Below are 26,414 nucleotides of genomic sequence, written 5' to 3'. Positions count from 1 at the left end.
TTTAGTCTTTAAAAAACTCACTGGTGTATGTTTTTTCCAAATTGCACTCGAAACCATACTATTACCTATACTAATATATTTAAATCTTGTTACTTACAACGGGCAACTTGCGTGTCTGACAAGGCAACGTATGTAGCTTCAGTATTTTTTAGTCCACGAGCCGCTGCGAATCACCGGGCAAGGGTACCAATTCTGCCCGAAGAGTTTAAATACGCCCGGGAATGCAAATGCGAAATGAAAGTTGTCCGCCATTATGTCATGGACGTTGGCGGTTTTTGTAAATTATGCGCATGAGTTTAAGACGAGTTAAAACTGGTAACAAGCAAACGTTTACAAACGTGCGACTGGCTAAATTAAAATTTGGATTCACGTCAGCATGACTGAATATTTAAATTATAAAACTTCTTTTTAATAAGATTTTTCATTTCGATGCTGTTAAGAGTATACGAAAAATTGACTCATAAAATTGATTAAAATATAATGTAAAAGATGCCTTCGGATAGAAAATAAATATTTTTTTCGTTTACCATGAACGTTCATAATATAATCAGACAAATTTTTGCGAATTCTTTAGTTACCAAAACCAACCACATGCAGTTTTTTTCATCTTGCTATGATATTCTTGGCAATTACTGCAGGATATTACATTGTCTAGCGTGCATTGTTCTCGAAATTTCCTTCCAGAAAAGAAGTTCCTTCCGGTCTCTGTGGACCTTAAAGCGTCATACCTGCAGGCAACTTTAACAACATCAAAACATTAAAATATACGAAAAGTTATAATAGCATTACTAATTACAAATTACACACGACTCATTTTTTTTTTCATTAACCATTTAAAACTAACAGATAAGCAATTCTAATTACTATAACATTTTTTTGGATAACTGTCCAGGTATAAGATCCAATCGCACACTAGCTTAATTGCTTACGGCCAAGCATTAAATTATAAGTACCTTGTTATACGCTGTATCTTTTTGGATATTACCTTACATTTATATTATTCTTTCATTTTTCTACATAAAGTACTGTTCGACAAAAATGAAAACTTCAGGAATTACCTCATGGCTTTGCAGTACATATGTTTTCTGTTGAACCAAAAATTTCCCAATAATTCCATGGGCCAGTATTATAACTTAGAGAAGCCCGAAGATAAGACATCGAGCCCAGGTGTAACCTCAAAGTTGTTCCACCGACCATAAAGAATTTTTCAGAACATGACCAGTGCTGGCCAGACACAAGCTTATCACAAGAGGAAACGCGCACCAGGCTTTCTAATTTAATCTCACCCTCAATATCCAGGCATTTACTCGAGTTTTCGTTCATAAGTTGATTTCCTCCATTTATCCACGACCATTTTTGCTTTGCGTCATTTGGGTCACAGGGCTTTCCTACAACGATGTCATCGCTTCTGTGAGTTAAACATTTGTTGTGATCGGAAATATAAATGGTAAAGTCTAAAAAAGAAAAAAATACACTGGCGGTCAAAAAGAACTGCTCAAATTTTACTATTATCCTATGAAACAGGAATCGTGACAATCTATTTTTTATTGTACACTATAGCGGTCAAAAAGAACTGTTTAGATACAAATTCATAAAAAAGAAGCGAATATAGAAGAAAGCTTCATAGGCATTTTGGATAATTCTCTTATTCCAAACAATATTTCAGTAATGTAATGCAACCTGCCACACTTCCAAGATAGTCAAACAATGGTTTCAGGAAGAGGGAGTGACAGAAACGGATTGGCCTGAACAATCAAAAGACCTTAACCCTATTGAAAATCTGTGGAAAAATATCAAGGGGATAGTGCAAGAAAGCAAATCATTCATAAAGCGTCCATAATTTATGCGTTGCTGTAAAGACTGTCCATAGGATGAATTTCTTTTGACAGTGAAGATTACCACCTTAACAGAAAGTATGCCACGCCGGTGTAAGGCCAGTTACGTTCATTTGAGAGCATTTTAACTTGTTTTGAGCAGTTCTTTTTGACTGCCTGTATATATATATATTTTTTTTTTTTTGTATGAAAGAGAATATTAACGATCTTTGCGCTGGTTCAATGTACCCTAAATTAAGATGAAACAGTTCTGGTTAAGACCTATATAAAATTGAAAGATTATTGAATTTTTTACTTTTTACATCGTAGTTATGTTAATTTAGAATTTTGGAAATTCCAAAACTCTATTTTTAACTCTAATGGTAATTTTCCTATTTTCCCTCTTCCATTTCCTTTCGTAATTAATACTATATTATTATAACACTTAACAGCCTCTTTTAGCTTGCCCACTTGCAGCTCGTAAAAATATATGCAAATATCATGATGACGATGCAGTGATAATACTTATGCATGTATGAGTGGTATATACTCTATACTATTATAATAAGTATGACTATTTATATTATCTTACAGATTTCACGCTGACATGTTTTTTCCATTTTATCGTAAAAGCAACGGCAGATGATATTTGGTTCTTTACAGATGTCTTTAAACGTTTCCTCCAAAGATGGATCCTCCTGGCAACCCTGAAACAAGTGTTCATCATAATTTAATTAATGTCGCCGAAAAAGCTCATCAAATTAGCAATTCCAATCGTTCATAGCTTTCCCTCAACAATGCCCTGCGTGGATTACATTAAATTATTGCGATAAGGAATAAAAAAGGGACAATGAAAAAAAACGAAACCAAAAATTTGCCTTCAGTTTGGCAAGTTTAACATCATTAACTCAATTTAATTTTAAAAATGACGAAAGATATTAGAACAATTTTTAGGAGCAGGTGAATGATTTTGCAATGTTGCAATGCTACTCTATTCTACTCTATTCTATTCTATTCTACTCTATTCTACTCTATCCCATCCCACCCCACCCATCCCATCCCATCCCATCCCATCCCATCCCATCCCATCCCATCCCATCCCATCCCATCCCATCCCATCCCATCCCATCCCATTCCATCCCATCCCATCCCATTCCATTCCATTCCACTCCACTCCACTCCATTCTGCCCCGTCCCATTCCATTCCATTCCATTCCATTCCATCCCATTCCATTCCATTCCATTCCATTCCATTCCATCCCATCCCATCCCATTCCACTCCACGACACCCAACCCCACATCACCTACCCCACCCTTTTTCTACACACCCCTAGATCCACCACTGTTTTTACCCATTGCAAATGGTTGCCCATGGCAATTTCAAGTTAAAAGTTAACTACTTTTTTATATAAACCGGCTCCAGATCTAATCTTCAAGACAGTTGCATGCGGAAAACAAAAGTATAATACGTTTTTTTTCAGCCGCGGTAAATTGTGTACTCACGCAAAATGTTTCCAAGTCTTGGTAAAGTATCCACTCTCCCTTTGCAAAAACCTTGATATCTTTATGTGAAGAACTATTGCTGATTTCACAGTTTATTTCCCCATGTGCTAATATAGGTCTGTAGTTGTAAGCCACACAAGTTTCTTCTTCCAGGCATTTCAAAGAGCATTCGATTTCAGAATGGACAGCATAACTTGATATGATATAGTCAGTTGCTAACGAGTTGCCTGTTAATAAGATAATATTAGAATACTTTGTAAGGCGCTTTGTACTTAATTTCAAACCGTCGTGACATATTATCCAGCTGAATTTCATCACGCATCAACTGTGTTGAACGCTGAGGAGATGCCTACTCAGTAAGAATGTTATTATGTGCAGGCTCCTCCACTACGAAAGCATTTATGTGCTAAATGTTCTACCAGGTGTTCCAAAAAAGAACTCCCGTTTGATTCAAAATAGCCTCTTATCAAAATGAAAGAACTATCATTAGTTAGAGGAAAGTCTAGTTGTATTTTTTACGAAAATTCATGAAGATATTGCTTTTCAAAATCGATTTTATTTCGGGATGTCTCTAAAATATACAAAATACCCGAAAAAGTATTGCTCAATTTATGGAAATATAAGTTTTGAGATTGAAATGAAAGGATAATGTGGAAATGTTTCTCAAAAATGCGAGCAATGTTCCTCTCATTTTTGCTACTACGCTGCATGCAATTTCGCATACTTTAAACACATCTATAAATAGACTATTAACTTAGATAAAATATAATTGTTAGGTACTAAAATCCAATTTGATATTCTCTCTACTATAGATTATCTAATGAAATTTAATTCAGTGTAATGGCTTCACTGGTTAAACAGTTATTATGAATCAAACCAGAGTACTTTTTTAGAACACCCGGTATATATTAAAATGGAAATAAATAGAAACAGCTTTTTCAATTATTTTAGAAACGTGGTACGAAGTGGTACGAAGCGTGCGATGATCCAGGGGCATTTGTGTGGATTTGTTTGTTAGATTTCTTAAAGGCCTTTAACCGAATTGATCATAACATCTTACTAAAAAAACTCCAACAATTGTAAATACACCCAGTCCTCATTAGTTGGAACACCGCCTTCTTATCTAACAGATTACAGCGGACAAAGATTGGTCAGGACTATTCTCCTTGGAAGCATATTTGTGCTGGAGTTCCGCAAGGGACTAAATTAGGCCCTCTACTTTTTTTGATCATGGTCAATGACCTCGATCCCCCAAACGATCTTGTCAAATTTGTTGATTCGATAACGTGGGAAGTCCTGTACAGTATAGAGACTCTCAATCTAACCTCCCCTCAACCGTGGAAGCGTGCCAGGAATCATGCCGTTCAATTTTATAATCTATTCTCCTCACTGTAAATTTTTTTTACACTATCCTTGCCCAGTTGTTGTAAAATTAATATAACTTAATTTTTAGTCTTTCTCTCTTGTATATCACCACGTAATTCAGTCATTGTGACTGCAATGTGTGCATGTGAATCATTAAACTATAACTATAACTATATTATAATTTTTTTTCCTTGTTTCCTTCAGTAAACTAAATTGCCTTTTATCGATATTCTGCCCCGGCTCTTGATTGCTTCCGGCGACAATTAGGCGTCGGTATAAAGAGCATATAAAGCCAAGACGCCTGTTCTGGCGTTAACTCCGGCGTGCCGTGCACGTACCAGTCTTCAATATCTGAACATGAACAGTACAGTTCATACTCATTTAGATGCGTTGCCACTTGCCAACCTAAATGTTGTTCGATCGCGAAATTCAGAAGCACATCGTGCTTAAAAAGTATAGAAGTTCAATTGCTTAAAAATATAAATAAACCGCATGATGCGTTCTTCAATCCTGTGCAAACTGTGACGTGTCAACGCGCTCATACACGACCACATCTTGTTATACGGCAAAATAGCAGCGATATTATTAAAATAGGACCAGAATCTACATGTATTAAATATATTCTGACCCAAATTAAATCTAAACCTAATCGAACAGCATCAACAGAACTGTTTATTTGTTCCTCTTGGAGGAATCGCCGTATCATGCGAGCGAAATCTAATCGCGCATCGGAAAATTAGTAATTATTTGTGTATAGTAATAAAGTATTTGTCTATTAATAAATTTTATGAAGCGAGTATTTGTGTTTTTTCACAGATAGCAAAAATGAGTTAGTGAAAACTTAGCTTGAATTGAGCAGCCCTGTGATAATAACAATGATGATAATAAAGCCAAGAAGAGCAAATTAGAGGTGACCAGTGCTGACAATAAGAAACCAAAGAAGAATATAAAGGTTTGAAAGATATTACCATTTGATATATACCGGCCACAATATGGTCTAAATTAGAGAATACCTCTTGGGCCTTAACTTGTGCCCTAGTTAATTCAATAACCTTTGGATTCTTAAAAACAGTAGCAATATTCTGTATACACAGTATAGCAATATTTTGTGTTTCTAAACACCTAATTTAGAAGAAATCAATGTATTTTTACATATGACATTTCAAATATTCTGTATATTCTGACTGGGTCTAAAATCCTCACAGTATCAGATTGGTACAATCAACTGAGCAACATGGCCACGTGGATTTAGGACTTTAAAGATGCAGTTTTAGTAGCACTTGCTGAGACCAAGAAAATATGTACACCACCAAAGTTAGCATCTTTTCCTAAGATTCAAGCCCCTTCCTTGCCTCAGCCATTCTCTTGGTCTGCACAACCTTATTCACTATTGAGCATGAACAACAGCAGTTCTCAGAAGAACGGATTGTTATTTTGTTAATGTTTTTGTATATAGTAAATAACATTCTCACTTTCCATTTAATGTTATGTTTTGTAGCCATTCAAATTATATTTGACTTTAAATTATTTATTGTTTGATATTAAATTGGTGATAGGATAACAAGTTATTTGCCACAAGATTATCATACAATTGTTCATCTAATATTTTTTTAAAAATTTTACTTTAAAGTGAAACGGTATTCTACAAATGGTCCCAGGATGGGCAGATCTAAAAATCGAAAAATAGCGATTTTTCTGCATTGTTATTGTTTATAGCGAAAAGCGTTGCTCATGCAGCGCGGGCACATGTGGCCATGGTCGTCGCGTGAGGTTAGAGATGTCAGAAGCTCAACGATGCCTGCATCGGGTAAAATAAGATTTCTGCAGTAAAATTGTCTCTACAGGTAATATATTCGACACTTTTGGAGCGAAATTTTTTCCGATTTTTTTTTAATTTTTGTCAATAATTATGGTGATAATTATATGCAAAAATTTGGATTTTTCGTTTGTAAACACCTTTGTTGAAATATCGCTACAAATCGTCAAAACAAGCGTATTTCAAGCAAAATAAACTAATTAAGATTATAGATGAAAGTAAGCTACAAATATTTGGGGGTTTTTTGGCGAAATTCGTGAAAGATTTAGCACATTTACGACTTTTTAAAATTTAATTTAAAAAAGTATACTATTGTCAGTAAAATATCTGTGCCAAGAAACCTTTTAAAAAAACTTAAATGTTGCATTTTGGTCGCGCCGAATGCAATTCAAACAATAGATAATACATCGTCTCATCTCGTTATCTAGCGTTTGAATTGCATTCGACGCGACCAAAATGCGGCGTTTAAAATAGGGCTTACACAAATAGATAAACGTTTTAGCTTTAAGATAATACAATTTCAACTTGAAATAAAAATACTCGTAAATAAAATCGAAATTAGCTGTTTGCGACGTTTACAACCGAACGGGAATGAGCAACACAATAATTATTGCATTAAATTTGGCTCTTTTCTGCAGAGCGCATATCAATATGATTATTTGGATCTAAATACGGTATTCTGAAGCTAATTCTGAAAAGCTGAGGAGTATTTTCCCTTCATAATACAAAGTTTTCCTTTGGGCGATAAATTGCATATTTTTTATTCCCCCGTGTACAAAATAAAGCGTTTTGCAATAACGCGTTTTTATATTTTTCTGCATGTAAAAATAGCTACGATCATTATGAATTTAAAAATAACGTACAGGAATTTATATGTCTTTTTTAATCGCATAGACATCCGTTGCGAATGTCAGGCAACTCATGATACGCTTCATGGCATAGCCATTAAATATAGACAAAGTTAAGCCGCGCGGCGGTTTTTTAATTTTTCTACTACACGGTGTTTATATATTCTTGGCCCAATAATAAATTAATCACGAATTGAAGGAACTTTTAAAGCCAGGCTATTTTAACTTTGCAGCAAGAGTTCAGATAGAAAACGTTAATTCCTCGTTTCTGTCTATCTAACTGATAAATCATCCCATGATATCTTACTCACCATATTTTTTTACTGGCTTGAAATGCATTTGCTTGTTCAACGATGGTTGTTTTACGCGTTTCTCTCCTGTAATGTAGCAAGGTATATCTTTTAATGAGAAAAGAAGAATAAAAATGACATACATTGTCATTCATTCGTAAGACAGAATGAGCCAACGTTTAATTCTGGACGATTTGCATATGAAAAGATGGAAACCTGTAAGGATGCACCTGCATGAGTTTTTAAAGACACGTTTAAATAATTATACTACGTGCATAAGAGTGGATAGCGTGTAGTGTTATGTGTAAAAGAAACTATATAAATTGACCTCCAGCAGATGCTTCTTTGTCTCGCTATGGCAACGCATTACCACAAATTTGCCACATGGTGATTTGCATATAATATTATATACAAATTTGCATGTAACTTTCAACAATTGTGGCCTTTAACTTTTACTATAAAATACATAATTTTATAGCAAAAGTACAACACCTGAAATTGCCGTTGCCCTGGATGTTGCGCAGTGGGCACTGTTTGCCGACCTCTGGATCAATAGAACAGCCGTTTTACAACAATTTGATGCTCGAATTAGTTACAATGCATGGGTATTTCTACGTTCCGCCAACCGACTGTGTTCAAATTTGTATATACGCTTTGAATGCTTGGTTGAACAGCCTTATGAGACTGATAATAATTTTTCAAAGTGCAAAATTAATTCAAAAAAAAATCCGGGTCGTAAAGGAAAATTCATATTATAGGAATACGAAAGACAAAGTCAATTCATCAACAATCCAAATCGAAATGTTCGTATGAATGTAGGCGATTTTATAAGTTCGTTGAGAGAACACGGCCAAATTTTGGGTGATATATTTTTAAGTTTGGAAGACTTCAAAAATACCCAAGGTAGAAAATCGATTGCCAAAACGTTTCTAAAAAGCTGGTCTACCCATGTAGCGGTCGGCAAAGAGTGCTTCAAGTCGTTACGATGTTACGACGTTTTATATATCCACTCAATGTATTTTATAGTAAAACTCGAAGGCAATTATGTATGGATTAAATGCAAATTAACGCACAAGCGATACCCATCTTGTCACCAATTTCTGGTAATGATTTAATAAAGATATATAGCTATGTAAGGTTCTTCAATTGCACGTAGCATTAAAAGCCGTTTTGTGACCGAAGAAGCACACTATACTTATAGATGTTTATTTGACATCGTTATCGCTTCCGTTTCAACTACGAACCCTATAGGAAGTCCCGGCGGTTTCCGAGACTGGTGAGCTCTGTTTTCTGGGCAAATTAAAGGCATGCAACTGCAATAAACAATGACACTTTTTGGATAAAATAATGGCAGTGTGCCAGAGCACATGCCGATTTAATTCAACCAAAAGTAACAAATTATAGCTAAATGTTCGTATTTTAGTACAGCGCAGAAAAGGTGGGGTGATAAAAAACGCCCACACCATCATAATTACATAGAAATTATCGTAGCTCACAACCTAGAGAAAGGGAAGGAGGGTCGGGTGAAAACTTCCGAAATTGCTTCGACGAAATCAAATATAGAATGACCTTGAACCTTTCGGATCTCTTTATATAGGTATGCTGACTGTGCACGTGAAACATGCTCCATGCACGTGAGGGGGATATTACTTAACTGTAACAAAGTGCAAATAGCCTTGAACTTTCTCATTCCGCTAGGAATAAATCAGGAAAGCACGTTTTCCAAAACGTAACAAAGTTTCCCTGTACTCAAATCTATAGATAGGCCAGTTTACAAAATAGTTTCCCTCCATTGCTCTACGCGTGCGCTACCATATATAGCTATAACGTTATCTACAAACTACAAATAAACTAAGAATAATACACGCAAGCAATGAACTTATTATTTGCTACGGCAAATATCTCCTTTTTTTCTTAGTCATGCATGTATATAAGATTAAATATGGTAAGTGCTATCAATAAGTATTGGAATTTTTTGAAAGATACATGAATAAAATATATATACAACAAAGGGTGTGTAACATAGCAATATTTATACCATGCAGGCAATTAATACATCAGGCTTTGACTTGGAGTGGATTGTACGCCGCTTTTCGTGGAATTTTTCAGTGCAATAATTGATCTACCAGCTCCTTGTGATACGGTGCAACATGTTATTATTTGCTTCAAGTGAAAAGTTTTATTATATTTGAAATAAAATTATCGTGTCTTTAAACAAATGAGAAATAATAATTCAAACGTCCTTCGATAATGAAAATATACTAAGAAGCACGCTAAGATCCATACCAGGTATTAGAGGTTGATGTTGAAGACGAGGAGCATCTGTAATTATTATTATAACAGTCGTAACCCCCGAGATTTTCCTCACACGTGGCATGCCCATTGGGGTATTGCCAGTCGCAGCCGTAATTTGAATTTACATATACGCTTGTGTAGATGTTGTATACCGAGGTCTGCATTATGGCCACTGTACAGTCAGTACATGATCCACCACGGATGTTCAAGTATTCCACCAAAATGCACTTATCAGTAACATGGTCGCTATTATAGGTTAAAAAGTCGACCGTGCTAGTTTTTAGACGGACATAATCGATCGTATCGGCGAACGTATGCGGATCATAGTTGCATGTTATTCGAAAGTGGGTCGAGTTCTTCTGGATACTAGTAAATGTTGCCTTAGGAAGGCGAAAATCGTTAAAAGCAGGATTTGCTTGCGATCTTGGGTTATTAATAAATAATTGTTTTTTCTTGTAATAAACCCGATTCCCCCTTGAAAATGACTGGACCAAGGTCCACACTTTACCATCAACCAATGTGAAGTCGCAAAAAGACCGAAAAGCTTGGTTTAGATCATCGTACAATGTGTACACTCCAGATTGACTTCCAGGATTTGCATCATATATGGATCTACAGCTTTTTGGGAGATCTTCACAACGTTCACCTCTAATTCCAAGATGTTTTGGGCAACTACAACGATGCCGTTTGCCTGATGCAGTTGGACATTGCTCAACGCAAGTTCCTCCGTTCATGCATGGGTTACCTGCGCACGAACAGCTTTGTTTTTGAGTGCAGCTTCCTCCTGTTGTACCCTGAAATAAGCGGAATTTCTGACTGTTAGTTGTTCTTCATGCCATATAACAGGCTTTTTACATACACGGAAAAGACTATAACAGCAGAAACGTGGAATCTTGAAATTGTAGTAAAGAGTATTATATCTATTTATATGCATTGAACGCATCTCTGGTCAATAAAGGGTACATTTATAACGCTGGCTGCAATCCCGCGTGTACATACCTGTCGTTTTATAATACAATACAAACTTTTTTTATTGTGTTCCCAAGCAGGGTTTTTCAACACTAATTTACAATGAATAAGATATTAATTAATCTATTTACAAATTTTAAAATTCAAAATTAATCTACGCTAATAAATAAGACATTTATATAAAATATCAAGACAAAAGTACTGTAAGTATTCAACTATATAGTTGTTCCAAGAAACTTTTTTTCAGTTCGTTTTTAAAAGTTTTTAGAGAATCTAAAGTTTTATACTTAATGTCCAACTCTAAAGGTATGTTAGAAAGCATATTGCCTCCTTTAAAGGGCCTAAAGATTTCAAGCTATAATTATTATGTATATGTAGGTCAAGACTTATGTGTTGCCTTATTGTAATGGCGAAGTTAGTCTGCAGGTATCTTTAATGATTGTGCACAGTTATCGTAACTCCTTAATGGTTTTTTAATTATAGTGAATAATTTAAGATTGTTATGGGCGATAACAATAATTGTGAAATCATGAATAATTCATGATCTAACGTCCAATCATTGCGCAGTATTTTGGTCACATGTATACATCTGTAATTCTCCATCAAGGTCTTTTCAATTAAAAATTCATATATTAACTTTGATTAGTATTAATAACTTTGTTACACACATGCCCTAATATATAAGCATTAAACTTAATCATTTCATTTCATTTCATTTCTTAAGCTCGTTATGTAAAAACCCTTACAGATCGATCGCTCGCATTTTAAGTTGAACTAACAAAATACAAGAATATTGCGTGGGTTAAAAAAATATAATTTCAGGAAACATAATTATATGCAAACTTCGCAGGTGATTTTAACCGCCTAAGATCAGACCTGCGCGATCCTGAATGTGACATATTATATTAGCATACATTCCCGCGAATTTGGAGCAAAAACAACTTCGCCTATTTTCCGCGAGAGGGTACTTATTCCATTGGGAGGTTAATTACACCCGGGAATTGTGACACAACATAGCGGAATCCAGTTACCCAAATTCTCTGTTATAGACCGTGGACGTTCAATGGTCATGGTACTTGTGCGCACGCGCAAAACTTGAAGGAGTGAAGACTGGTGATTAGGCACAACTCGTAGTTTATAATCCTAGAAATGGTAGGTGTTTACTGTACGAATACATTTTATGACCTTGGTACAGTATGTCGTTTTGCTCGGTTTTGCGAAGACATAAGTCACATAATCGACTATTTAAGGCTTTACATCATCGTTTTAACTTCAAAAAGAGTTCTTGAAAGCGTAATTCCGAGTTTTCATATAACAAATAAATATCCCTATAAAGTTTCTATGGAGTGGACTGCAATCACGGCATGAATTGAGTAATCGAAAAGCAACATGCTGTTTTGATGCTTTGAATGTTTAATAAACTGTGAAAGTCTATAATTACATGCAACGTAATGCAGCAGGAAAACAGGTGATTTCACTGTGTTTGTTTCCAAAAAATTTGAGACATCATCTATCTGCTTTACATTAAGGTCATTTCAAAATACTGAGGGTTAGGTCTGGCTAACTCAGGAAATATTTTGCTTCGTTTGAAATGGCGAGGGGCGATGCTGTATGCATGTTTTTCTGTTATAAATATTTAATTTACTCACATTATTTTAATAAAATTATTTAACTTACCGAGTTTTGACTCTCAAATGACAGCTCGTAATAGGTACAGCCTTGGTCGTTACTCGGCGTTTTGTCGCGTTGATTGCCAGAATTTAATTCGCACGTCGTCCCGCAGACGTTGATTGACTTACAATGACAATTTCGGACACATTTTCCAAAACATTCCAAAGCTGTTCCTGACGTGGTGCTTAGCACCAGGCCTTCCAAGCGACTATTTTCTTGTTTTCCGTTAGGAAACTTCACTTGTGGTGTAAGCTCGCAAGCGGAATGCACAGCAAAGTGGTGGAGACTTTCCAACAAGTAGATCAAAAAACAGTGTTGAATATGCATTTTAATTGCGTACGTGTTTCTAGATAACAAAATTAAGATTAATAAAATAAATCGAATAAATTGAGCGCAAGAACTGACGAACTTGTTAGTCCAACTAGACCTAGAAGCTGGGAAACATATAGGAGGAAACGAGAGATGAAAGAACGGGCTTAGAATAAAAAGAAAAAGAAGAAAGATTGAAGGAAGGAACGCAAAGTTGTAGGTAACTAAGGATCGTTTCCTATTTTAAAATTGGATATTTCTTCAAAATCTTACCGATGTTGGATATTTCAACTCGACCTTAGGATTTGCTTTTGAATACTTGAAATTGCGAACAAGTTAAATCAACAATGGACAGATATAAAGTACGTGTAGCGAAGGTTGCTTGCGATGTAACAATACAGCCGTGACTGCTTGCATGTATTGAATGGGGAAATTTGTAAACATCTCTAAAGGCCACCTGTTACTGCGGTTATTGTACGCGTAAGTTAAAAATATAGTTATATGCTTTTAATGCATATCTAGTGTAAATATTTTCTCAAGTTCCCCGCAATTCGCAATGATAAAAGAGTTGTCGGTTCATCGCTCTTCAAAACAAAATTTGCGGGTTCAATTCACTTAGAAAAGAGTGAACTTAATTTCAAAATCTTTGTTCTTGACTACAAGAAAAGTCGTAGAATCGTGACATATCTCCGTCACCTTTTGCAAAAATGAAATGTCATTTTCGTATAAGAATCCTTTATCCTTATTTCACACCAAAAATGCTCACCTATATAATGCATGTATATGATATCAATTAATAATTAATGTGAAAATTAACCAAACATTTAATATTTTATATTAATTCGCCAAAGGATATTTTTTTCCAACAAGGAAATCTACTCCTATCTACAGTAAAGTAGTTTGTACTAATATTACTAAGCTTTAGAAAAAAAACCTATAAAAAAAACGAAAGTGAATTTTGCCAACTCAGTATGCTAATAAAATTATACTCGAATTTGAGCATTTTTATTTTAGTCTATGGTAAACTCGCAAATCATATCAGGCCTTTATGTTTCCAACTTAATGTTTTCAACGTAATGTATTTCATAAATAAGTAATGATTTGCACGACTTTCTAAGGTTTTGCATGGCTTTATAACATCACATTTATATATATAGAACGCGTGTGCGATTGGTCGAGACTTCTCCCGGCGAAATTGGAAAGCGAATTAAGTAATGCAATGAATTATTTGTACAAATTTATTTTTAATCACATTATAAAAGAAGTAGAAAACTTTTTTCCTGCCTTTCTATATATATTTTCGGGAGTTTGAGAGAACTCGAAATAACGTGAGAAATAAGCGAGTTAACCGGCTTTTACGAGTGACTTGCTTTATAAGTTTTGCTTATTATTTGAACATTTCCATAACATCGATTGGAAGGACATTAGAGACTTTTAGCTTGACGTTTACGGCAAACACCAAACCGCTAACAAAGTTTGTGTTTTAACTCCACTATCTTTAAGTGTGCGGTAATTTCGCTAAGCCTAAATTACAAACGTTCTACATAAAACTTGTGATGTTCAGCAGTAATGTAAGAAAGCAAAAGACTATTTTTGATGTATTTAGAAAAGCAGCAAATTCAGCTTTGCCGTATATGTTTCACGTTCGCCGCGTCAGTATAAAAATTAAAGCTTGAACGACTGCACACACCCTCAGCCGTTCAAGCATTAAAATTTATACGGCGAACGTGAAACACATACGGCAAAGCAGAATTTGCTGAATATCTGAATATTAATAAGGAACAACCTTAGCGAAACAGCTTGATTTCAATTGCTTGTACACCCATGGCTCAGCCCTCTAAAGAAGCCTAGCGATACATTTTAGCATGCTGAATGTAAATCGTTAAAAAACAAGATATTACTTGTTCATGATTTTATATCGTAGATATAACAAACAGGGGCGGATCTAGATTTTCGCAGGTCAATGCTACATATACGAAGTAAGAAAAATGCTAGCACCCACCCCTCTAGATTGATGAAATTAGTTATATTTTACAGTTTATACTAGCTGATTCGATATAATTATTTTCATACGAAAGATAATGCAGGAAAAATCCCAGTTTCAATCGATGCCAGGCTAGTCTGCTAACATCCCTAGGACACATAAAAATGTAGAAAGTTTACGAAGGGACCTTTTGTGGATAAAAACACCTCCAGAACGGGCAGACCAAACCTCCAGAACGAGCAGAATTTTTGTCTCCATGGAAAGTACCGAATGGGCCAATCAGATTGATGAGAAACACCCCTAACCAACCTCCAAAACGAGCAGACCAAACCTCCAGAACTGGCAGAATTTTTGTCTTCATAGAAACGAATGAAAAAGATTGAGCAAGTTTGCATTCAGGAGCGAGGAAATCGATAGAGATCAGTATTTATTTAATTTAAAGGACATTGGTCATATTTTGGTTTATTGTCAAGGTTAGATCACGAATCTGCTTTTATTTTTTATCCAAAACTTTTCCTTCTTGGGTTATTGAATGGGGAATATTTAAGTAGGCCGCCATCTTGAGGAAAGTGAATTATGCCAAATTAATTGATGACGTCAACAGTAGGTAACAAAGTAAACATGATATGCGCCAAAGAATACAAAGCAAGTTTACTCTCTGTGGGTATAACTTTGTAAAGACTGGACAATACTGCTCTTTATGGTGCTCAGCTACAGGTATCAGACAACGTTATTGTTGTAATGAAACGTGTTTAACGGAACCGCAACGTGTCGAATACCTCAGATGTTCGGTCTTTTCTTGGCGGCTAAGAATGACTTCGGTATGGACGGTATCACCTATCACAGACATTGAGCAAAAGAGTACAACATGTTTAACTTCCGTTCCGATTTGCGGTACGATACTTCGTTGTTATTGTCGGCCTCCCTGGATCTAAACATCTTCCCCGCACACGCTCAATAATAAGGCATACTCATGTGGTTACTCACTTCACTTGGCACGCACCTCTCGACGAGACATGTATTGTCCAGTCTACGGCTGTAACAGCGATAGCAAGAAACAAACGGACTCTCCAACGCACTTTTTCACCTTTCCGTCTGGAACATCAACGACGCAAAAGCAAAGACGAAAAGTGTGGATAGAATTTTGCAAGCGAAAAGCGTTCCGACCTTCATCGTGCACAAGAATATGCTCAAAGCATTTTGAGGAAGACGCGTATGAACCAGGAGGTTCGCTGCAGTTTCTAGCGCTGTAGAGGTCGCCACGGAAAAATCAAGAGCCGCCAGTGTGAGAAGACAACGAGAAAAGGTACTTTGATCCCGCAAAATATTCATAGTGACATATAGATGATACTGAAGAATATATTATATTCATTCGTATCATACGGTATTTGTCAAGGCAGTATTAACTATAGTAATTATTAATATAGTAACAATTGCGATCGATAAAGACCCAAACTGTCATCAACGCGACATACCGTTTCTTTGACGAGAAGCAACAAGAATGTTTATCAACCGAAACCGAAACGACAGAGGCGAAGCTAGGGAAACCCCAAAATGTGACAACAATAGTGGTGCAACTATCACCGAGCCCGAAAGCGAAGTAGAAGTGAGCAGTGGCAGTGATAAGTCGGTTGAACAGGACCCTATGTATGTGGACAGTGAAAATCAACCATCAGATAGCGAGGATAGTTTTGAGGAAGAAGAGTCAGCTGTCAATGTCATCTTAAAGCGGGGAAAACCACCAGAACAGCAAATGAAGTTTGTGGTGTTTGAGGACAGCGTCTTGGATGTGTTTGGCACCTGTTACATATGTAACGGTGAATGTATTGTCACGGTGGAAAAACAACGGGGATCATTGTGTACAATTAGCAGCCAATGCCTGAAGGAAAGCCGCCATTGTTTTGTGTGGGTCACCGGTCCAACTGTGCATGGTATGCCTGCATTCCATTTGCTGCTGGCATCAGGTATTCTAACAACTGGGATGGAGGTGTCTAAGGTGTTGCGTTTGTTTCAAGCACTGAAAATCCCAAATGTGAAACAGCGAGAGTTCTCCAGAATTTTCAGGTACCATGTCGTCCCTACAGTCTACGACGTTTAACAAAAAGAACAATCGTCTAGGCTGGCTGAAGTCGCAAACAAATCTGTTATTGTTGTATATGACATGCGGGTCGATAGTCCTGGACATATAGTGGTCTTTTGGGTTCAGGGAGCATATTGAATGCCGAAAGAAACATCATCTTGAGTACACAAGTAATCAAGGTACAGCATGTAACTATGATTTATGGTCTATAATATAGAAATAATTATCCATAATTACTTATGGATCATTATTTCTGTATTATATTGTAACCATCAACCAATATTAAATATGGTATAATATATTAAAAGTATATAATATTTGTTATATATATGATATAATATCAATATCATCAGATGTTAAATTTCTGTAACACACCTACACAAACTGTATTTTGCTCCTTTTTTTCCGAGCATTGTGTATACAGTTTTTAAGGTTATTGCACTTTCCTAAATTACAATTTACACCAAATATGTTCTAAACAGTTGTATGTGTTTTTCAACAGTCTACTGAGGTAAAGAACTCTAACGCAATGGAGTTGGAGTCACTGAAGCGGCACCTAAAGTATTTAGAAGAAAATGGTACTAGTACTAGTGTTTCAAAACTGGTGACAGATCGCTATGGGCAAGTGTCTACCTATATGGCAAATGAACGACCGCAAGTTGAACATTGCTATAATGTGTGGCATGATGTAGCAAAAAATAAATAAAATATAGAACCATAATTATAGCATTATCAGAGGGGAAATCAGGCAAGGAGCAATTATTGCTCATGATCTTTGAGTTACATTATGGCATGTGAAACAGTTTAGGTAGTGTCAAAATAGGTTGTGGTATAATACACTCTTATATTAATAAGAAAACCATAAGAGAGAATTAAGAAAAGATTGACAAAGCTTGCAAAGAAAAGGAAATTCAAATCGATTGGGCCATACATTCATGTGAGTAACTTATGCTTTCTATCTGTGCATGTATGTTGGTTGTTCCGCCTTTTTGCTCAAAATACATAATTATAGGGATTGTAAAAATTCCACCATTGGGGCCCAGCCCAATGATTAAAAAGATAGTGATTCACCATGTTTTGGCAAACAAATACTTATAGCAACAAGCTGGATCATTTCCTAACCAAGCTATGCCCTTCATGATCCTCCTAAAATATACAGGATTACACAAAGTTACAACCAAAGTACAGCACATGTATGTGATTAATATTGTCCAAATGCCACCAATGTGTTAAGGTAGTTAAGACCCAGCAGTCTGAGGTAACCCTATTATGTAAACTCATAATTTTATTACTTTTACTTATAATTATAGTCAATTATAACCACATCTACCAGGTTTGGAACTCCAGTGAAACTGCTGATGAGCGAGAGGAGAAATAGCGCAGTATCATGAATCACATTGCCAACATACATGAACATGAAGGGCATGTGATCTTCATGGAATGTGAACATGATGTGATTGAAAGAGCCTGGCTTAAACCAGGTTTGCTGTTTATATATTTTTGTTACTGATATTTACTTTAGCCATAAGATGAAGGGTTGTACTGTATGTGATAGAAAGCCCCAAGGATGCATTTTCAGGGTATCAATATTGATGTGTCTTATAGGGTGTGCAGCTTACAAAAAGCTGGCAGAGGTACTGACAAGACCGCGTCTCATTGCGGCAATCAGGAAATTGTCCCAGTATCATCAAACATCAGGGTTGGAGGCCAGGCATGCACTGGATAATCTTCTTGCTTCAAAGAATACCTATCATTCTTATCATTCACTGAGTGCATGGTAGGTGGGAAACCTATTTGAGTTCTCTAATTTGACAGGTTGTAATCCTACTCATATTATGAATTATGTGTTTTATTAGGTTATTCTGTGCAAATCTACATTATAACGAAAACAGCAAGCGTAAACAAGCAACAAAAGCTGACAGCACTGCTCAATGGGCAATTGTTTATCCAAAAGCTTTTAAAGGCGAAAAAGCTGTTGCCAAACCATTGAAAGAGAAGCCTGCTTATGGTAAAAATTAATTTGTATATTAAAATCGAGTCAATTAATACTATTTATCATTAATACTCTTTATCTTATCTATAATCCCACGCAAAATATGAAATATATTGTTATAATAAATGAACTAACAAATAACAAATGTAGAAAATGTAAATGCCCGCAACTCTAATATATAAATAAGATGTTATAAAATCAAGGTTTTCCTCCAGTTCTGTTTTCAAAATCAAAAATACTCTGACTGGAGATTATTCCATCAATTTTAAAAACAGATGTGAAACAAAACTTTGTTTTTACTCACCCACACATAATTTTTGCAGGATACATAGATGTTATAATGAGTCAAGTTGTACAAAATAGAGTCAAATACAGTACTTTGAAGAAAGCTAGAGTTCATGCAGAGAAGGTGTTGTCAGTCGAGCCACAATCTCTGGTGCAAAAGTACTTGGGCGGAAAGGAAGGGCCATCTAAACAGCTAGTGGTGGACGGCAGAAAGTCGCGATTTTCTAAGCCAGCTTTACCTGTAAGTAAAGAGCATGGTCCAAATCACACACTTTGTGTATGTAAAGGAAAATGTGCCCAGGGTCGTAACTAGAACGATAATTGAGGGGGTGTTTATTCATATATTCAGTTCTGCCCGACGGATTTCCATTGTGAGCTATTGCACTTACAAAAGAAATCCGCAGGGCAGAACTGAATATATGGATAAACACCCCCCCCAATTATCGTTCTAGTTTCGGCCCTGAATGTGCCACTAGGAAATGTAGTTGCAGGGCTGATGAGCTAATGTGTGCATGATACTAATTGTAAATGCAAAGTAGACAAGTGTAAGAATCGTGAGTGAACATAATATTATTGTCCATTTTTAGTTAGTTGATTAGTCCCGCCGTAGTAGGGTGGTGATACATTTACAGCCTGCTCGGCTCTTCTTGGGCTAAAAATAATCTTATCTGTACAATATATTACAGATGTATATATCAATATTGTATTTATATCATTAATATTTCTGTTTGCTTTTCATTGGAAGAGGCTGTAAATCTTCAGGCTGGTTTGTAAAATAATAAAATAGCAACATTTAATTATTATAGATAATTAAATGGGGACTTAGGCTATAGAATTATATGGGTTGTAACATAAATACATTTTATTTCTAACATTTACTTACTGTTTTGATTTTTTTGCGTATTTGAAATGAGTATAAACTCCATCATGTGAGGCAAACTGTTCTCGAATTTTCGTGTAAACACACGCAGGAAACGGCCTTCTCTTCTTTCTCCCCAAAATTTGGAATATCTAACGCGAACATCGTTGGTATGCAACTAGTCTGTACACGCTTTCCGAAAGCATATTTGCTTTGAAATTACCATGTGCTGTCAGGCATCTTTCTCCATTCGCTTCTGCTTCATTTAACAAATTGTCGTACTCGTCATATTCTAGTGCCTTCTCATGGCAACAAAATGATTCGATGGCCTTTGGTTTGAGCGTGCAATGGCCACATTTACACCACCCCAAGCTTTGAAGGCGCCAACCATGTTCAGCATCGAAGGCATGGTCAACTTCCTCATCTGAGTCTGAAATTATGTCGCTTTCAGAGCTATCCGAGTAGCCTTTGTCGCTGCTTGTATACCCCGGTTCAGGCTCATATTGAGTAAGGTAGTATTTCCTCTACTTGCATGGTTTTTGTGTATATCTTCCATTTCAGAAGCCGAAATTCCACTAACAGAGCAAAAGTATTGAAAACACTGACCGCTTCCTTACAAAATGATTTGATTTGAGTACTCCTTCACCTGCTGTTGACGTCACGCGGTCACGTGATGAAAAGATAATGAGTTTGAGAATCCATTCAAGATGGCGGCCTACTTAAATATTCCCCATTCAATAACTCAAGAAGGAAAAGGTTTGGATAAAAAATAAGAGCAGATTCGTGATCAGGGCACTTGATTTTACTAATATTGATAATAAACCAAAATATGACCACTGTCATTTTATGAGCGCACAAATTACTATGCGACAGGACCAATTTACAACAGGACTGCGATCTAAAAAATATGATTTCACTGCGTTTGATTGGTTCGAAATTTTTACGTAAGTCGCGTGATCGGTGTGACTACCCCTAGATCCGCCCTTGCACGAGATCGAGTGTTTCCGAACGGGGAGGTTCAAATTCAAACTATAAATTGCGATATATAGGCATGTGCTGGTTTTTCATGTTTTGAGTTTGAGATTTGTTAATTGTTCATTTTTTTGTTCTGTAAACATATGGAATTGAATTTACCCAAATGCGTCTGCCAAATAAATATGTTTGGACTGGGCAGTTATTAACAAACTGGATATTTTAGCATTAGAGCAGCCTCGTTCCGAGGCGCTTTAAATAAAATAAATATAGGCACACTACAGGCTTTTACATAGATCAATGGCTAAGCAGAGCGAGCGCGCAAGGAATTTTGGGGAGGATGCGACGGAGAAATGGAGCGCCTGGCAGAAAATGCATATATTTTTTCGGCGTTTTACTCGTGCATTCTTGCGTTTTGGGGGGTTTGTGGCCATATGGATGACCTGGAGCAATCGCTAAAGAAGTTCTCGTTTGACGGTAATATTTTTTATAGAATTTGATTGCATTTTATATAATATTTAGTACGTTTTTAGAGTAGACTGTCAGTGAATCTTTCGTGTCATTCTTAGATATGCTAATGATAATATCCATCGACCGTTATCATATTCTGATGATAAAATTATCCTTACAATAGCACCTTCAAGTTATGATGATTTGGATTTATCGTCGCTTGGGGGACAAAATGTTCAAAGTAAGTCAGTTGGTATAAGCTTTGGAATTTTATTCTATCTGCTGAGTACATTAAGCTGGTATATTTTCCATTGATATTAAAATATATGTATGCGCATGTTTTTATGTTTTTAAATGTGATATAGTATGTATATTTCAAATACTTTTTATGCATGTTAACTGGGCCAGCTCTGCCAGTCAAACCTGAAGTTGACATTTACATTGATTTGCCTCACAGTATGTCTTTCATTTGTATGCCCCAACATGTTCCTGTGTTTAACAATAAATACTGTACACATGTTCACCATAATATACCAATGTGTAATGTGTAAAATAACTCGACAATCTAGGAGATCATTTTAACCAGAATAAAAATCCTGCAACAAGTGCTATTTTTTGTTTATGACTGTGTGCTAGTTAGGAACTTCCAGCGATTTCATATAGTTATCTCCAGCAGGAGATATCTGCTTGAATACTCTAAATGTAGTCTATATAGCAGCCAACTAAAGCTATCTTCACTTGCAGATGGATGTCTGGGTCAATAAACCACCATAACTCATGGAGATTAAATTTAATTTAAAATATAATTCATATATACACCATATAATAATTATATTATACCATATTACAATTATAATTCATGTATGGTGTTGCACACTGTCAGAGATAGAGAGGAGGGGGTTACAGAGATTGTTAGGCAATAATTACATTTAGTGTTCATTGTGTTATTGCCATTTACATGCAACCTCATGGGTTATGTCCAACAGGTTATGATACATATTTGTGTTTTTAAAACACCTTTTCAAAGACATCTAAAGCCTGATGCTACTAGTCAGCAGTTGATAAAAGACCAGGAAAACATCCGCTGTCTCTGCATGTTGTCATGGCCAGAAATTGCGGACATGGAATATGCAGATTGCCGTAGCATATTTGCATATCTGTTCCAATATTATTTGTTTGCAGAACTATAAATTATATTACGCATTCTTAAATTTCGCAAAATTGAAGAAAATCATTGCATCTTTGCAACTTGCCCCGGTTGTTTCTTGTAATTCGTGTCATATTAAAGATCCTGAAGTAATATTTTGCTGGTAAAGGTTTATGTCGGCTCTGCATTTTTATTTCATTTCTATGCTATTGCGGTTTTCGTTTTATATGGTATTCAACGTGATAAATGACCAAAACTTTGTTTTGAAAATGCAGGACGAATACTGATAAAACATTTTGAAACACTGCCTCAAGATATTAAGATTAACTTTCTCTGCAACGAGCAATTAAGGCAAATTATAATCGACCACCTAAAGCAGTATTTATAGCGTTTAGTACTGTGCACATTACAGTTTACTATAAGCTCACGAAGCTTTATTTTGACCTCCATATGCAAATTTAGGCAGAAGTAGAATGTTAATTATGTCCGAATTTTCTGGCCATGTGAAACTTTAATCCAAGTCCAATAGGTTTGCATGTAAGTAACCATTTTGTAATACAGTATATGTATTCAACTTGATATATAACCTCTTATCACATTTCTTTTTTAATGCATTATACCTATACTGGCTACTGTATTCTAGCATATAATTTGTCATGTGGCCAATGCAATAAAAGAAGGCACAGATTGGCCCAGATTTGGAATGAATTGTGGAATTTAAAAAGCAGTCACTGTTGATGGCTTCCCTTGATTTGTCCAGTGAGGAGAAAAGCATACTATCAAGGCCATTCAAGGGTCGTTTCCCAAATTCTAATAAAAATACAAAATGATCTATTTCAGAACTTCATAAGAGTTAAAATATATTTATCTAGAGGTGCATACCACAATCAAATATCTTATCTATACATTTTCTTGTTTCTTCTTCATGTAGAAATTGAAAAACCCAATTGAAAATTATTTATTTGGAAATGATGACAGTGCAATACCTAAACACTCCTCATTCGTGCATAAAATTTTTTGTGCATATATTTCTGTGTATCGCTCTTAAAAATTCGGGCGGAATTAATATTTTAACAAGTTCCTCTTTTGCACTTTTGAATAATAAACAACAGTGAAGTGAACTCATAAATCGTGAGCCGCCATGTTTTATCCATTTTCTGCCAGGCGCTTCCTTTCCCGCGTCCTCCCCAAAACTCCTTGCGCGCTGATCTATGTAAAAGCGTGTAGTGTTCCTATATTTATTTTATTTAAAGCGCCTGGGAACAAGGCCGGCATTAGAGAGTTCCAATCATTCGAATAATATGGATCTGACTATGAAATCTGTATCGAAGACTGAAAATTATTATTGTCGATCGTCCTCCTACGCCAAAAAAGAACAAAATAAATGAAGCTACCTTTTTTAGTGAATTTTCTAATGTGCTGAAAATACTGGTTGCGAGCCATGACAGTGGAGATGTCCTCTTAATTAATGACATAAAGAATGTGTCGGTGAAAAAAGTATAAAATTTTGATTATTTCGTTTGAATATAAAAATCGTTTGCTTGTTGCCACCAATAAAAAGGTCATATGTTGGATCTAATATCAACAAAGATCACATAAAACATTTGTGTCGGACGTAAATGTAATTGATCCTGGTATCTCGGACCATTTTGCAGTAAATTGTAAGTTACTATTTACTAAACATTATTCTCTAAGGAAGAGCATTAGCTTCAGGACATCAAGTCGACAAACTTTGATTTGTTCTGTGCCGATATGAAATCGTCAGCTTTAGCTCATAAAAGTAACGCTGCGATTAACACTTTTGCTTCTGTTGATGCCTATATGAAAACACACTGGTAACGTTACTGAATACGCATGCACCCATTAAAAGTAAGCTTAAAGTATATACTACGCCCAGATACCTCATGCATGGTATACTCATGAAATTCAGGAACAAGAAGTCATAGAAAGAAAATATTCACCATGTAGTTCATCTGAAGAACTTGCAAATAACTTTTCAGACTTTTTTGAGAATAAAATTGAAGCTATCAGAAATGGTTTGTTAACACATACCACGAGTGCAGTATGTACCAACACCATAGAATCATCATCATAAATGAAATGTGGTGAATTAGAATCCTTGCTACCCATATCTATTAAAGATCCGACTGTCATAATGAAATAAATGGCCCAAAAATCATGTGTTCTGGATCCTGTTCCTGCTAAGATCGTGCAGGAATGTTTGACTGATTTGTTATGGCCGATTATAAATAAAATAAACAACTCTCTAGAGGCTTCTACTCTCCCTGTAGACCTAAAATGTGCGGCTCTAAAACCAAATCTGAAGAAAGATCACTGATGAATATCCCAGCTTTCGAGTGATCACAAGCCTTAAATTTGTGTCTATAAAAAGTTGTGGCAATTCAATTGGATCAACACATCATGAGAAACAATCTAAGTGAATCTTTACAGTCTGGTCACAAGAAACACAACAGCACTCAAACAGCTTTGGTAAAGGTTCAAAACGATATCCTCCAAGCTTTGGACAATCAAAATGCATTGATCTTAGTTCTCTTAGCCCTTTCTTTAGTATTTGAAACTGAAGACCTTGGCTTATATCTCACGCCATGGACGGTCTTCTACGTTATACACAGGCGCCAGTGTGAACTACCAAGCTCTTATTTGGTCGAAACCAAAATTTGACTTGATTGCATAACTGTTTTCATAACTGTTTTCACAATTTCGCAAAATTGTGATGAAAGTTATAAATTATTTTAATTACAGTAGAGGGAAACTGGATGTGGTCAGGACTTTTTACGGGCTAACAAAGTTAACAAGACTAAATTTTCGACTGAATTCACCGTGTATAAATGAAGTCGGAAGGTTTTACACTTTCACTTTCACTCGGCACAGCTTGAAAAAGGCATTCTTTTGTGGTAAACACAACTTTAATATTCTCAAATGTATTGCACTATATACAAATATAAACTCCGTTTTCAAAATGACGAAAAGAAAATCAATTGAAAATATTCGCGTGCAAAAACCAATCGGGGCGTAACATAAAACTTCGGAAGTTGTATGACACGTCTGATGTTATATTTCATGCTGATTAATAATTAAAATGATTTACCACAACGCTGAATGACTGCAGATGAGTAACTTAATTTCCAGAAAAGGGTAAAAATCTTGTCGTATTTCCATATATATATCTCGGATCGATACGAAATATGAAGTTTAATTGTTATCCCATTTAAAAAACTAAAATATGCAAAAGCAATTTCACTGCTTGAGTTAACCTCACATAAACTCATCTCCCACGCGGGTAAAACATTAAAATATGCAAAAAGTTATGATTGCATTACAAATCAAATACGACACATGTTTTTATTTTAAATTGACCACTAACATATTTAAAACATATAAATTAACAAATTTAAATTACCACTTCTTTCTGTTGAAAAGTCCAGGTATACAATCAAATCACAAACTAGTTTAATTTGTTAAGGCCCCGACTACACCCATATGGCCTTAGCCACCAGCCGCGGACTCAGAATAAATTAAGTTTAAGTACATTATTAATGACGATATATTTTCATGAATATGATATCTCAAAGATTTTGAGTGAAATTTTTATTCTCTTACATTTCTTTGTATTTTTATGAAGTACTGTTCAGGAGTTATGAAAACTTCAGGAATTACCTAAAGGCTTTGCAGCACATATGTTTTCTGTTGTACCGAATTTTTTCCAATGATTCCATCCGCCACTTTTTTCACTTAGAAAAGCC

General features: G+C 35.7%; 3 protein-coding genes across 4 annotated transcripts; 1 reads left to right on the top strand and 2 right to left on the bottom strand.

Moving 5' to 3' along the window:
• Positions 1–884: 884 nt before the first annotated feature.
• Positions 885–5,063, bottom strand: LOC114540476. Its single transcript, XM_028560620.1, has 4 exons — positions 5,021–5,063; positions 3,318–3,544; positions 2,407–2,521; positions 885–1,454 (listed from the first exon to the last, which is right to left on the bottom strand). The coding sequence occupies exons 1-4, from the start codon at positions 5,061–5,063 to the stop codon at positions 1,060–1,062; spliced, it is 780 nt and encodes a 259-aa protein (XP_028416421.1). The 3' UTR covers positions 885–1,059.
• A 4,442-nt stretch (positions 5,064–9,505) lies between these two features.
• On the bottom strand, positions 9,506–12,898 carry LOC114540460. Its single transcript, XM_028560619.1, has 2 exons — positions 12,578–12,898; positions 9,506–10,725 (listed from the first exon to the last, which is right to left on the bottom strand). Exons 1-2 carry the CDS (start codon positions 12,896–12,898, stop codon positions 9,910–9,912), a joined length of 1,137 nt encoding a protein of 378 aa, XP_028416420.1. The 3' UTR covers positions 9,506–9,909.
• A 2,358-nt stretch (positions 12,899–15,256) lies between these two features.
• Positions 15,257–19,544, top strand: LOC114541682. Of its 2 annotated transcripts, XM_028561486.1 has the most exons (7): positions 15,257–16,170; positions 16,292–17,123; positions 17,447–17,881; positions 18,278–18,425; positions 18,550–18,721; positions 18,801–18,952; positions 19,261–19,544. In XM_028561486.1, exons 4-7 carry the CDS (start codon positions 18,332–18,334, stop codon positions 19,533–19,535), a joined length of 693 nt encoding a protein of 230 aa, XP_028417287.1. In that variant the 5' UTR covers positions 15,257–16,170; positions 16,292–17,123; positions 17,447–17,881; positions 18,278–18,331; the 3' UTR covers positions 19,536–19,544. The 2 variants fall into 2 exon arrangements, with proteins under 2 accessions (XP_028417287.1, XP_028417292.1); XM_028561491.1 differs by lacking the exon at positions 15,257–16,170 and having other exon boundaries at positions 16,258–17,123.
• Positions 19,545–26,414: the final 6,870 nt, after the last annotated feature.

Source organism: Dendronephthya gigantea, unplaced genomic scaffold (genome assembly GCF_004324835.1).
Source record: "Dendronephthya gigantea isolate DGI-Jeju-01 unplaced genomic scaffold, DenGig_1.0 000003F, whole genome shotgun sequence".
Classification (NCBI taxonomy): domain Eukaryota; kingdom Metazoa; phylum Cnidaria; class Anthozoa; order Malacalcyonacea; family Nephtheidae; genus Dendronephthya; species Dendronephthya gigantea.
The sequence above is the reverse complement of the archived record's forward strand: the minus strand, read 5'-3'. Positions and strand labels throughout refer to the sequence as shown.